We start from the raw sequence: 12,142 nt of genomic DNA, 5'->3' as shown, positions 1-12,142 counted from the left end.
ATTCTCTTTATCTTTTGTTGTTCTTTCTCATTTAGATGAGTTTCCTGCACAAAAGCAATAGCTACTTTCAACTTCTTAATATGAGCTAAAACTCCCTTCCTTATAATTGGGTTATTGAGCCCATTCATATTAAACATTACAACATTAATTACAAACTATGTGTTGCCAAAATATAATTTAAAAAAATATTCAACTCTCTTATCCACCCTTGGTCATCCCATCTCCACAGCCAACATTCAAGATATAACATCTCCAAAGGTACAAAGTAAAAAAAAACCCAAATAATAATAAAATAAAAAGAGAAAATAACCCCAAAAGCGCTGATTAGGTCAGCATTAACTCCCATAATTACGAGAAGTGGCTCTCACCACTAGTGGCATGAGGTACCAGAAGAGGAAAGCAGAAAAAGAAAATCCACCTCCCCAGACAGAATAACAAAATTTAATTTTAATCAATCAGTATGATAAGCTTCTTCAAGGTCTCTATTGATTTGATTATCATCAATTTCAACTTGAACCTCAGTCGGCTGTATTGCTACTGGAATCCCTCCCTTTGACTTTCCTTGATCTCCTTCCATTTGTTGAGATGAATAACGTTGTCTTCCATTCTGCATATTAGTAGGCAGTGAATTGGCAAATTCCAAAGCTTCAGATTCATTTGCAAAAATTGTTGCTTGAAATTGTCCATAAAAAACCTTAAGAACTGCTGAGAATCGAAAAGCAAATCTATATCCCTTCTTCCACAAAACTGACGTTGCTGGATTGAATTCTTTTCTTCTTTTGACAATTTCATTAGTCAGATCTGCATAAAGGAATACTCTGTTATTCTGGATTATTAAAGGCTTTGTTGTTCCTGGATTTATGAACTGCCATTTTCAAAATCATTTCTCTATCTTGGAAACATAAACATTTAATCAAAATAGAGCACGGTGGTTGTCCCGGATACGCTTTTTCCTTAGAGCTCTCTGTGCTCTATCAAGTTCCAAACCATTTGGAAAATTCTCCTGTTGCAAAATTTCAGGCAGCCAATTTTGAAAAAACTGCACTAGATTTAGTGCCCTCAAAGTCCTCAGGGAAACAAACAATTTTTACATTGTTTCATCTACTCTGATTTTCCAATATATCAACTTTTTGCAATAAATCTGAATTTCCCACGTTGTAAAAGAATCTTTTATCTTATATCTTGTCAACTGTATCATTACACTCTTCTACCTCCACATAAAATTCCTGAAAGTCTTCTTCAAACTTTTTAACTTTGATTTTAATTTTATCAAGTTATATTACACTTTGCCATGCCTGTCTTCATTCCAGTTATTCATATCTTCTTTAATAGCTCCCAGTTGAATAGTAAAGTCTGCTTTCACTTCTGCTAATTTTGCATTTTTTTTCACAAATTGAATCAATTTTTTCAAAATTTTATCAAAAATCTGTGGATCAAGAGGTTTTGGGGTAACATAATATGCACCCATATTACCTTGAATATATTGATCTCTTCCTTCTTCTTCTGATTCCTCTCGCTGTGATTATGGCACAATACTTTCCCCTTCCATTCCTACCTCCTCTTCTTCTGTAGAAGTCGCCTGTGGTTTAAATCGTATACGGGCTCTCTGCTTGGCCCTCGTTTGATCTGCTACCATTGTAAAAGTCAGGTATGCAGACTCCAACTCGATCACTTCCGCAGTGTTCATGCACGAAGTCTCGCTCATGCTCGTTAATTCTACAGTCATTAGTGTAGTTTTCTTCCGTGCTCCAGCACCGTCTTCTCCAGCTCCCTGAGAAGGTGGCGCTGGAGTTTGAATCCTTACCCGAGGAGGCTTGGTAGACTGAGGCTGGAGAGGAACCAGGATCGGAAGCTGAGTCTTCAAGGTAGGCCCAGTTTCTTCCATCCCTGTAACTTCAGTTATAGCTATTTAACTGGTTATTAATTAATTCTGCCAGGAGAGGTGTTTTCCACATTGCCTCCTTACTCCGTCACGCCATGCCCAAACCCCCCACAGCCATTTTCTGAAACTACTTGGAACTCTATTCTGAAATGAGTGCATTCATCTTCTCTTTGTGCTAGACACTGATTATTACCATTTAACGTCGTACACCGGGCCCACTATTTCAAAGTCCAATTGGCTAAATTCTATTCTAATCTCTCTTCTCAATGTGATAAATGTACAACTGAAGAAGGTTCACTGTATCAAATGTTCTGGTTATGCCCTTCTCTTTCCAATTTTTGGGAAGGGGTATTTTGTACCTTGTATTTAATTCTTAATATTAATTTGACTCCAGATCCTTTTATTGCTTTCTTTGGAATTAGTGGGCCATCTGGTTAAATTCTGACAGCTTCACAATCCCATGTAGTTGCCCTCGCCTCCCTTATCGCTAGAAGGGCCATTTTAATGGTAGTCTGATGTGAAAGCATGTCTGACCTTGGAAAAAATTGGATGCTCCAATACTGAAATTAATCTTAACTTTGTTTCTTTATGGGGTTAATTTCTTAAGTACTTTCAAAATTTGTAAGATTAACTAGTTCTTGGTTTTTGATCCCAATGTTTACCTTCCTTTTTTTATTATTAGTAGTGAACTGTTTATGTTAGCCAGTAGCCTCTGAAGGGAGGGGATTGAATTCGATATTTAGTATAGTGTTTTTCTTTCTATCTTTCTTTTTAATGTAACATTGGTCTCAGTACCATTTGTATTGCTACACAAAATTTGTCATTACTTTATTTTATTGTTATGTACCTATGGAATATTGATTTGATAAAACTAATAAAAATATTGAAAACAATACTTGCTGAGTTTCTCCACACTTTAGTGTATTAATTACAATCACAGTGTCTGTAGTCTTTCTTGTTTCATTATGAAATCATGTTAAAATTTTCTTGGGGGCTCTCATTTTCATCCCAAATCTATTTTTGAACAATGTATTGGCCTGCACCTACAATCACTGAGTAACTTAGTGAGCTCTGGATTGCAGTTCTTCACCACCATCCCAACGATAAGTCAGCTGGCATGTCTGTCCCATGCCCACTGGGTTAATTTAGATGTTCTCTCAAGTGCTTTGCACCAAGATAATCAGTGCTTTGATGTAAAATGGTAAGTCTGACATATAAACAGTAAGGTCTGACAAACAATCTTTGACCGGGAATGCGCACTGCTTCTCTTTCCGCAGATGCTGCGTGCCATGCTAAGGGTTTTCCAGCAATTTCTGTTTTTACTATCTTTTGTGAGAGAAATGGAATTAAGCTGCAGGGCTGTTGTTGTTTACTGACTCAAACTGCTAATTCTCTTTTTACTTCTATCAAAGCTGCATGGCCTGCTGAGATTTCATAATAACCACACAAAATAGAAAAAGGAGCAGTCCACAGGACTCCTCACATTTGCTTTAACATTCAATAAGATCATGGCTGATCTTTTATCTCAGTCTTACTTTTCTGCACTTAACAATCTCTACATTCAATATAATTCAATGATTGATCTTTCACACCCCTTCTCGGTAGAAGATTATAAAGAGTCACTGTTGTCTAGGTGCAGGTGTTTCTCGTCATCTCAGCTATGAATAGTTGCCCCATTATCTTGAGACAATCAGCCCTCTTTCTAGATATATCAGCATCTATCACATCAAGCTCTGTAAAAAAAAAGAACACGTTTTATTGAGATCATTGCTCTTTCTTCCAAATTTTATCAGATAGCCTCAGTCTGTTTAATGAGTCCAAATGGGACAATCCTACCATTTCATGTTTCAGTCTGATGAACCTCACTGTCACCACTATATCCTTCCTTGCGCAGATAGACCTGATCTGTACAAAATATCTCAGGTGCAGGCTTATCAGGGCACTAAATAATTGCCACCAGGAGTCTTTATTGTTTTTATCTTGCAACAAGGGCCAAATTACTATTTTCTTTCTAATGGGTTATTACAATTACAGGTTGATTTTCAGCTTTCTGGAGGAATTCAGTGGGTCAGGCAGCATCGATGGGAGAAAAAGAATGATTGACACTTTGAGCTAAAACCCTTATTAAAGATTTCATTAATTTCATTGAGTTGTGCCCAAGGATACTGAAGTCCCTCTGAACAGTAACACTTTTCAATCACTCACCATTAAAAAAAACTACACTTTTCCTACCAAAACAATTCACCTCTCATTTTCCCACACAATATTCCACATGCTATTTCTTCACCCTTCCAGGTAGCCTGTCCATATTCTGCTGATTCCTTTCTACAACCTCCTCAAAATCCACTCTATCACTCAGGTTTGCATCACTAGAAAATTTGGATACCCTTATTGAAATCATAACTGCTGGTGCCCAGCATTGGTCCCAGCAGCACCTCACTAGTCACTGTCTGACAAGTTGCAAATTACTCATTTATTTCTCCTTCTCTGCTTTCTGCCCACTGACCAACCTTCAATGTGCTCCAACATGCTAAACCCCCAAACTCATCTTTACGTATTCTGTTTAATAATCTGCTGTGTGGCACCGCATTATTCTAAATATACCACATCTACTAATTGCCCCTATTTTATCCCCTTGGTTACAATCTCAAAAAAAAACTCTACCATATATTCTGCTTTTCGTTCAAATTTCCACATTCACAGCTTCTGTGTGCTGAAGTGTTCATGGGGATGCCACAATATAATGCTAAATTTCTATAATATGTCACTTCGAGATAATGAATTCATCTGCTTTTGGCTGTGTTGGCGTTAAATATGTGGCTTTTTTTCTTAAATAAATTTGAAGAGGGTTCAAAACACATGTCAAAATTGGTACTCACAAATGCAGGTTATGCTGTCTGAAGCAAGAATTTTTCCTGATTCACACAAGCAGACAAGTTCTTCTTTCATATGGTCAAATATACAGTCATTATGTTCACAGTGGCTGCAATTTAAATGCAGCACAATTTCAACTTCCCCATGGCTTTCCGTCACTGTGAGAAGAGAAAGGAACATGCACATAACAGAAACTAAGTGTGAGTAATAAAGAGGAAAACAAACGGATGGAGGCAGCCCACTGAACAGAGCAACACAGGAGGAACAGAAGACCAAACAGCTAGACGCAGAGACATTGAACGATAACTAAGGAGCAGGAGGGAAAGGAAGAGAAAACAACATTCAGATAGAGCCAGAGATAGTCTGCAATGAAAACAAAGAACATAAACTTAATGGCATACTTATGATGAAGAAAAAAAAACACATCTCAATTACTCTGGGATAGATTTTGGCTCTCCACCATCTGGACAGCAATCTCATGAAACAAATGATTTGCTCAAAGCAAAGAACATTTGACTTTCATTCTATTTATTTATTATGATATATTTCTAGTCATGTGTGGGTAAAATTTATTATACCTGGAGCATCCAATAATGACCTTTGAACTTTAGCTTAATTTACTCAGATAACAATATTTTAATAGCAGCCATTTTCTAGAATAGATGAATGGAGTTTCAAAAAATGTTTAGTCCATTATGTCTTGCAGATGGTTATCAATGCTATTATACATCTTGGATGAAACTGTCCACAGCTTTCACATACCTGCTAGTGCTGGTGTGTACAATTCACCAAGGGGACTAATGTAAGAAACACCACAACCACCATCTTTTTCTGGATGATTTCTCTCAGTGGCATTTCCACCTGTCGTTAATCAAACATAATTCAATAATACTCATGATTTTACCATTTCAAAGTCATAAACTCCTTTCACACTGCCAACCCTCCTAGGAAGCAGGAAAACTTACCAGGCCTGCTACACTTGGGAGCCTTTCCCACTGCACCGTGATTTACCTGGTTAATCAGTGACCCGGCATTTTTAGGGGGGTCCCGGCTCCAGCGGTGACAATGTGTGAGCGGGTTGTGCTTTCACGCTGCCAGAATACATTAGTGAGTTAACTCAGCCAGGTTCTGACACTTGCCTCCACCAAATGTCAGAGCCTGGTTGAATTTAACTCGCCCTGTCAGGTTGGGACGTTTCACACCACGCGATTACTGGGTATGGACCTGGTAAATTACCCAGATCAACCCACGTTGAATCGGCAGTATGAAAGAGTTGTGCAGCACATAAATTTTTTAAGCACGTCTATTTTATGTCTGTAAGATATAAAAAATAATAATATCAAGTAAATGCTCAAATGTCACTGTATGTACCAAGAAAGTCCCAGGTTAGTTAGTGTTGTGCTGGCTCTTCCCCAAGACATTTTAAAAGGTCCCCCATGCTCCAGTTTATTGCCATCCTTCAAAACAGCGATTGGGACTGGGGTTCAAATCCTGCGCTGTCTGTAAGGAGTTTGTACATTCTCTGTGTCTGCTTGGGACTCTGGTTTCCTCCCACCGTTCAAATTGTACCGGGGCTTGTAGGTTAATTGGGGTGTTTTGGGTGGCACGGGCTTGTGGGTTGCAAGGGCCTGTTAGTATGCTGCATGTCTAAATTAACTTAAATAATTGAGAAGGATCCAGCACTAAAATATTGTTATGCTTTATGTTTAGTGTTTTCAGTCCTCAGTGTTCCCTGGGAACACTTCAGTGGCTGGATCTTTCACGAAAATGACTAGTCAAGGATGCGTCTCATTTGACATAAACTGGGTAGGGGAGTAATAAGGAGGATCTGGCAGGGGAATGTGTATGAATACAATAATCTCCATGGACCTACATTTGTTACATTTACTTATGATCCAGTTAGATAGACATTTGTATGCAGGAAAAAGTCATAGAAATTCACAATTTTAGCCTCTTATCAACCTTAAACTAACATTCAGTCCACATTCTCTCCAATAATGTGATGATGCTCTCAAATACTGGAACGTTTGTTGTTTGTTACTGATCCCAAACATAAAAGGGAATAGTTATAGAATAAAATAAACATAAACTAAATAAAAATAATTTAATATGCAGTTTCACAAAAGGAAGGCCTAATGTACAAAATGAGACATAAAATATAAATTCATGTAAAGTGACTTGAATATAGGATTTCAGTACTTCAGCGGTCAATAGAAAGTCAAACATCCTTTAGACAGAGAAAACATGGAACTGCTCATAGATTGGCAAAATTAAGGTTGTACCATGAGGGTCTAAAATTAATTAGTTTTAGTTTAAACAAAACTACTGGATAAATTAATGATTTAACTCAATGAATTCTATGAAAATTAAATTTAAAAAACATTTAAAAAATTTAGACGTACAGCACAGTAACAGGCTATTTCGGCCCTCAAGCCCGTGCCACCCAATTACACCCAATTAACCTACAAGCCCTGGTACGATTTGAAAGGTGGGGGGGGGGGAACCAGAGTCACAAGCAGACATGGAGAGAACGTACAAACTCCTTACAGTGTGGGATTTGAACCCCGGTCCCAATGGCTGGTGTTGTAGCAACACTGTGGGAGCTGCTATGCTAACCATACAATTTAAATGTATTGGCTAAAACAGAGCAGATGGAGTCCAATGTGGTGGTGGTGGGGGGGGGGGGGGAAATAATATTATACACAATAAAATGAAAAAGAAATGTTGATGGTGTTAGAGTGGAGAGAGATTATGAAGTGTCAAAAGGACGTGAATGCGCTCATACGTAAATCAAATGAAAACTAATGTGCAGGTTCAACAGGCAATTAGGATGGTAAATAGTACATTAACCTTTATTGGAAGAGGATTTTTGGACAAAAATAAAAAAATGTTTTTCTACAATTATATAGGGCCTGGATGAGGCCACACCTGACGACACACAAGCCTGTTTCCTGACATGATGGGCTTGCCGTGACAAAATTGAATATACTTGACCTGTATTCTCTTGACTATAAAAGAATGAGATATAACCTCACTGAAACATAAACATTCCTGGAAGGTTAGACATAGATAGAATGTTTCTCAGTGCAAAGGAATTTATAATTACAATTCAGAATATGGGGCAGGTCATTAAGAACTAAAAAGAGGAAAAATTTCTTCACTCAAAGGGAAATGAATCTTTGGGATTTTCTTGGTAATTACAAGGCACAGATCACTTCTTTTCTGGATATGAGAGGGACAGAGGTATGTGAGAAGAGTGCATCAAAAGGTTGTTGAGGTAGAAGAATAGTTTTGATCTTGTAGAAAGGTAAAGCAAGCTCCGGGGTAGAATGGCTTACTCTTTCTCCTAGTTCCTGTGTCCTTACATCTACAGATACTACATGACTTGTGGATTTAACTCTGCATTTCCCCTTCTTAGGCAAGAGGAAACATTTAGGGGAAACATTAGGGGAAACTTCTTCACACAGAGAGTAGTGGATCTATGGATTGAACTGTTAGCTGAAGTGGTGAATGCGGGCTCAATTTTAACATTTAAGAGGAATTTGGAAGGTTCATGGATGGGAGAGGTATGGAAGGCTATGGACTGGGTGCAGGTCAGTTAACAGAATAATAGTTTGTCTCAGATGAGAAGGGCCAAAGGGCCCATTTTCTGTGCTGTAATGCTCTATGGTTCTATGACAGACTCCCCACATACTCAAAATTAACTTTGGTCCTGGTTCTAGGCATATCTGTCAACTCAAAGTCTAATGGCCAATGTAACTTGCCTATATAGCCTCCACCACCTCCTCCAGCCGTACAAGCTCCTCCTCCTCCTCCAAAGCCTCCACTTGTTATCCAGCCCCATTTTTTGATTGCCTGTGGACAGGATTGTCCACCTTCACCACCTTCAGTCAGAGATTTGCCAGACCACATCGGGATAGTGAAATCACTCCAACCTCCACCACCTCCTGTGAAAATAAAAGTGGGATTATCAAGTCTGGAAAATTGGTGGAATCTAAATAACATTAACTTGACTTATTCATGATACGAATGGACAGTTGACAATAGGCCCTGTCAAATTGCCTTGTAAAATGGAGTTAACCGAGCAATTTACTAGGTTGAAGACACAGATACAGGGCTATTTGAAAGGGCTAAATGGGGCAAGCCCAGTCAAAATCTTTCCGGATCCCAGATCTATCTCGGAGGTGGTCAGGGAACCCAGTAAAACTTACCCAGGTGGCCTCCTCTACCTATTTGAAAGGGGAAATGGCTCACCTGATTACTCTGGAATTTTAAACAGAAAGGGAATAGAAAGAGCACAAGGAAAAGGAGATTCCCAGTGGTTGTGTGAGGCGTCACTCACCACGTCATCGCAGGGATGGGATCTCCCTTAAATTGCCATTGGCAATTTAACACATAGGTTATGCTGCTATTAAAGGTGCAGGAGGCACTCATGAGTCTGTAATCTCATCCTTGTCCCTGGAGGGCCACTCAGGTGCTGCAATTTGAGCCTTGTTATTTCTTGGTTAGTCGTCATTTAATTGAAATGGCTTGGTTTCAGCCTGTGCATGTGGGCCTTATACAAGTGTAAACTGACTGCCAAGTGAGGCCACAAAATAACTGTCAAAGACAACTACAAAATACTTTGGACATCTGAGGATTTAAATAAAAAAATACTGACAATAAAGTCTCAGGCTTAAAACAACTTCTTCTGACTGATTTATGCAGGATAGCTATCGACACTACATGACATACCTGGTACTCTCTACCAATTTGTGAAGAATTTGTGAAGAATATTGATGCACCAGGGAACTACAGATGGAATCCAGGTCCAGAGTTCATCTTGTCTTCACCTATTTATATTGCAGGCAGAATGCTTTCCCTATCCACTCCTCCACCTCAAATGAGGTACTGAATGGCACTGATACCATGCCCGAAAGTAATCAGTCAGTGCAACTTCAAGCATAGTAGAAAAGAACAGTGCAGTGTCAATGTAGTTGGTATTTTTGTCTGGAATTGGAGGCCTGAGATGTGAGCAGTTTCAGGGTCAGCTAAATATAAATCGTTCCAGTATTACAATTATTGCTTTGAGGGGAATGGATAACCTCAGTCCCAATTTTGGTTAACTTTCCTTGTGAACACAGATGATGAGAACAATGGAGAGTTTGGTGAGAATAGGACAGTTTTAAATTCCTCCAACAATTTTGTTTTTGCCTGATACTTTTTGAAGTAGCCATTGGAAGATAAACATTGCTGTTCTGGCTGTTCCCATTGCATGGTGGCTTCCTCTCTTTCATTCTGTTAACTTAACAAAGAAATGGCTTGCCTTCATTCAAAACATTATCTGACCTTTATCTTGCAGTAATCACTACATGGAAGATCACTGGTCAAAATTAATATAAAGAATATTCTTAATAAATTTGTTCCAACAATGTGAATAACTGTAATTGAATCAATAAATTGTTTAGTATTTCAAATTTCACTTGGCCTCTCTGACATTTGTTAAAATGAATAGGCATTGCACAATCAATTTAATGGCTGACTGGTCACGATGAAGTTATTAATGTCCTAACTACAAGGGGTGCACTCATGCATATGATGAACTAGGGTTCCTTACATTCTTCAGAATGGTTAAGATGGAGCTTTTATAAACTATACAATGTGAAATACTAGGCTGCAAGCTGTTTTAAATGCCACATTTATAATGAAACATGCTTAAGCAAAAATAAAGATACTTTGGGAGATGATCAGTGTGTTATAAACATGTTAGGCTATGGCAGTTTAAGAAGCAATCTAAGAAAGGGAATCTGGATTCAAAATGAACAAGCTTGCTGAAAATGTTTTAGATTATGTGACAACATTGTCTGGATTTTCAGTTGGATGAAATTAGATTTGCATCAGTGGATTTCACAGGTCTGTTACTCATGCTGATAACATGACAGTAAGTACTTTGAAGTATTGGACTGAGAATATCATTCAAAGAATGTGCAATGCTGCATTTAAATTAAGTCCAGTTTTAAAAATACCACATTTGTTAAACATGTTATATTTGATGTGAGACACATGGTTGGATTTCATGTTAACTTTTAATCAGATCCTCTGCAAAAATCCTGCAAAATTGGCCAAAATCTATTTTTAATGACATTTGGGCAGTTGACATCCAGAAACAAAGTCTATTTGATTCCAATAACCTACCTAATCTCACATATCTGCCAATGTTTTTGCTGCGCAGCATTCAGAGAATGAATCAGTTGTTAACTTCACAGGTTGGATAAGGGAGATACAGTGGATGCTGTGTCCTTGGATTTGCAAAAGGCATTTGACAAGGCACCTCACAAGAAGTTACTAAACAAAAGTCATGGTATAGCAGGGAACTTACGAGCATGGGTAGAACATTGACTGATTGGCAGGAAGCAGAATGTTGGATGACAAAGATAAAATTCTGATTGGTTGCTAATTTAATTTTTTTTAAATTTAGACATTCAGCCCTGTAACAGGCCATTTCGACCCATGAGTTGGTGGCGCCCAATTTACACCCAACTCACCTACACCCCTGGTATGTTTTGTTTTGAAGGGTGGGAGGAAACCGGAACCGCCAGGGAAACCCACATAGTTACAGGGGGAACGTACAAACTCCTTACAGTCAGTGCAGGATTCGAACCCTGGTCCCTGTAGTAGGTGCTGTAAAGGTGTTGTGCTAACCACTGCACCAACCATGTTGCCCATAGCCTAGTTGCTCGTGGTGTTACATAGGGATTGGTGTCAGATGACTTCCAAAAGCTTCAGTGTCATCCATCCCCCCTCCCCCCCAACCGGACATACAAAATTATAAATCTAAATCACTTCATAACCCCAGTGAATTCAATCCCAAAGATTGTTCCGGATCATCAATATCAATCAAACTCTTTGACATATTTGCCTTCCCATTCCCATTTCCATTTTTCTTATCAGATGTCTTCCTCTTGGGAGGAGAGTGCCTTTCAGTAGCCCTGTCTGGCAAAGAATTGGCAAAAATTAAAGCATCGTGATCATTCTCAAAGAACTGTGATTAGAAATTCCCATAAAAGATTTTCAAAACTGCAGGGTATTGAAAAGAAAATTTGTATCCCTTCCTCCAAAGCTTGACCTGGAACAAGCTTTGGAATTGAATTCACTGGGGTTATGAACTGATTTAGATTCATAATTTTGTAAGTCTGGTTGCGGTGGGGGGGGGGGGGATGGATGACGCTGAAGCTTTTTTAAGTTATCTGCTACCTGTGGAGGGGGTGGGATTTTATTTCTTTCCACACCCAGTTAATTGAGGAGTTACTACTTTATTTGTAGTTTTTAGTTATATCTAAAAAACCCCTTTATAAAATTTGTGTAATCTCTATTTTGTTTGGGGGGGGTTAGTAGTTGATTAATTCA

The 12,142-nt window shown here is 38.6% G+C and overlaps 1 protein-coding gene across 1 annotated transcript in view; it reads right to left on the bottom strand.

Moving 5' to 3' along the window:
• LOC138760431 (ALK tyrosine kinase receptor-like) overlaps nucleotides 1–12,142 on the bottom strand; it is a 489,739-nt gene that overhangs the window by 148,590 nt on the left and 329,007 nt on the right. Inside the window, exons 8-10 of the mRNA XM_069931014.1 lie at nucleotides 8,521–8,703; nucleotides 5,519–5,617; nucleotides 4,762–4,914 (exon numbers count right to left, since the gene is read on the bottom strand). Of these exons, the coding sequence (XP_069787115.1) occupies nucleotides 4,762–4,914; nucleotides 5,519–5,617; nucleotides 8,521–8,703 (435 nt within the window). The remainder of the gene's footprint in view (nucleotides 1–4,761; nucleotides 4,915–5,518; nucleotides 5,618–8,520; nucleotides 8,704–12,142) is intronic.

The sequence above is a fragment of the Narcine bancroftii genome, chromosome 4 (assembly GCF_036971445.1).
Source record: "Narcine bancroftii isolate sNarBan1 chromosome 4, sNarBan1.hap1, whole genome shotgun sequence".
NCBI classification, from domain to species: domain Eukaryota; kingdom Metazoa; phylum Chordata; class Chondrichthyes; order Torpediniformes; family Narcinidae; genus Narcine; species Narcine bancroftii.
This window is presented reverse-complemented; position numbering and strand designations above follow the sequence as displayed.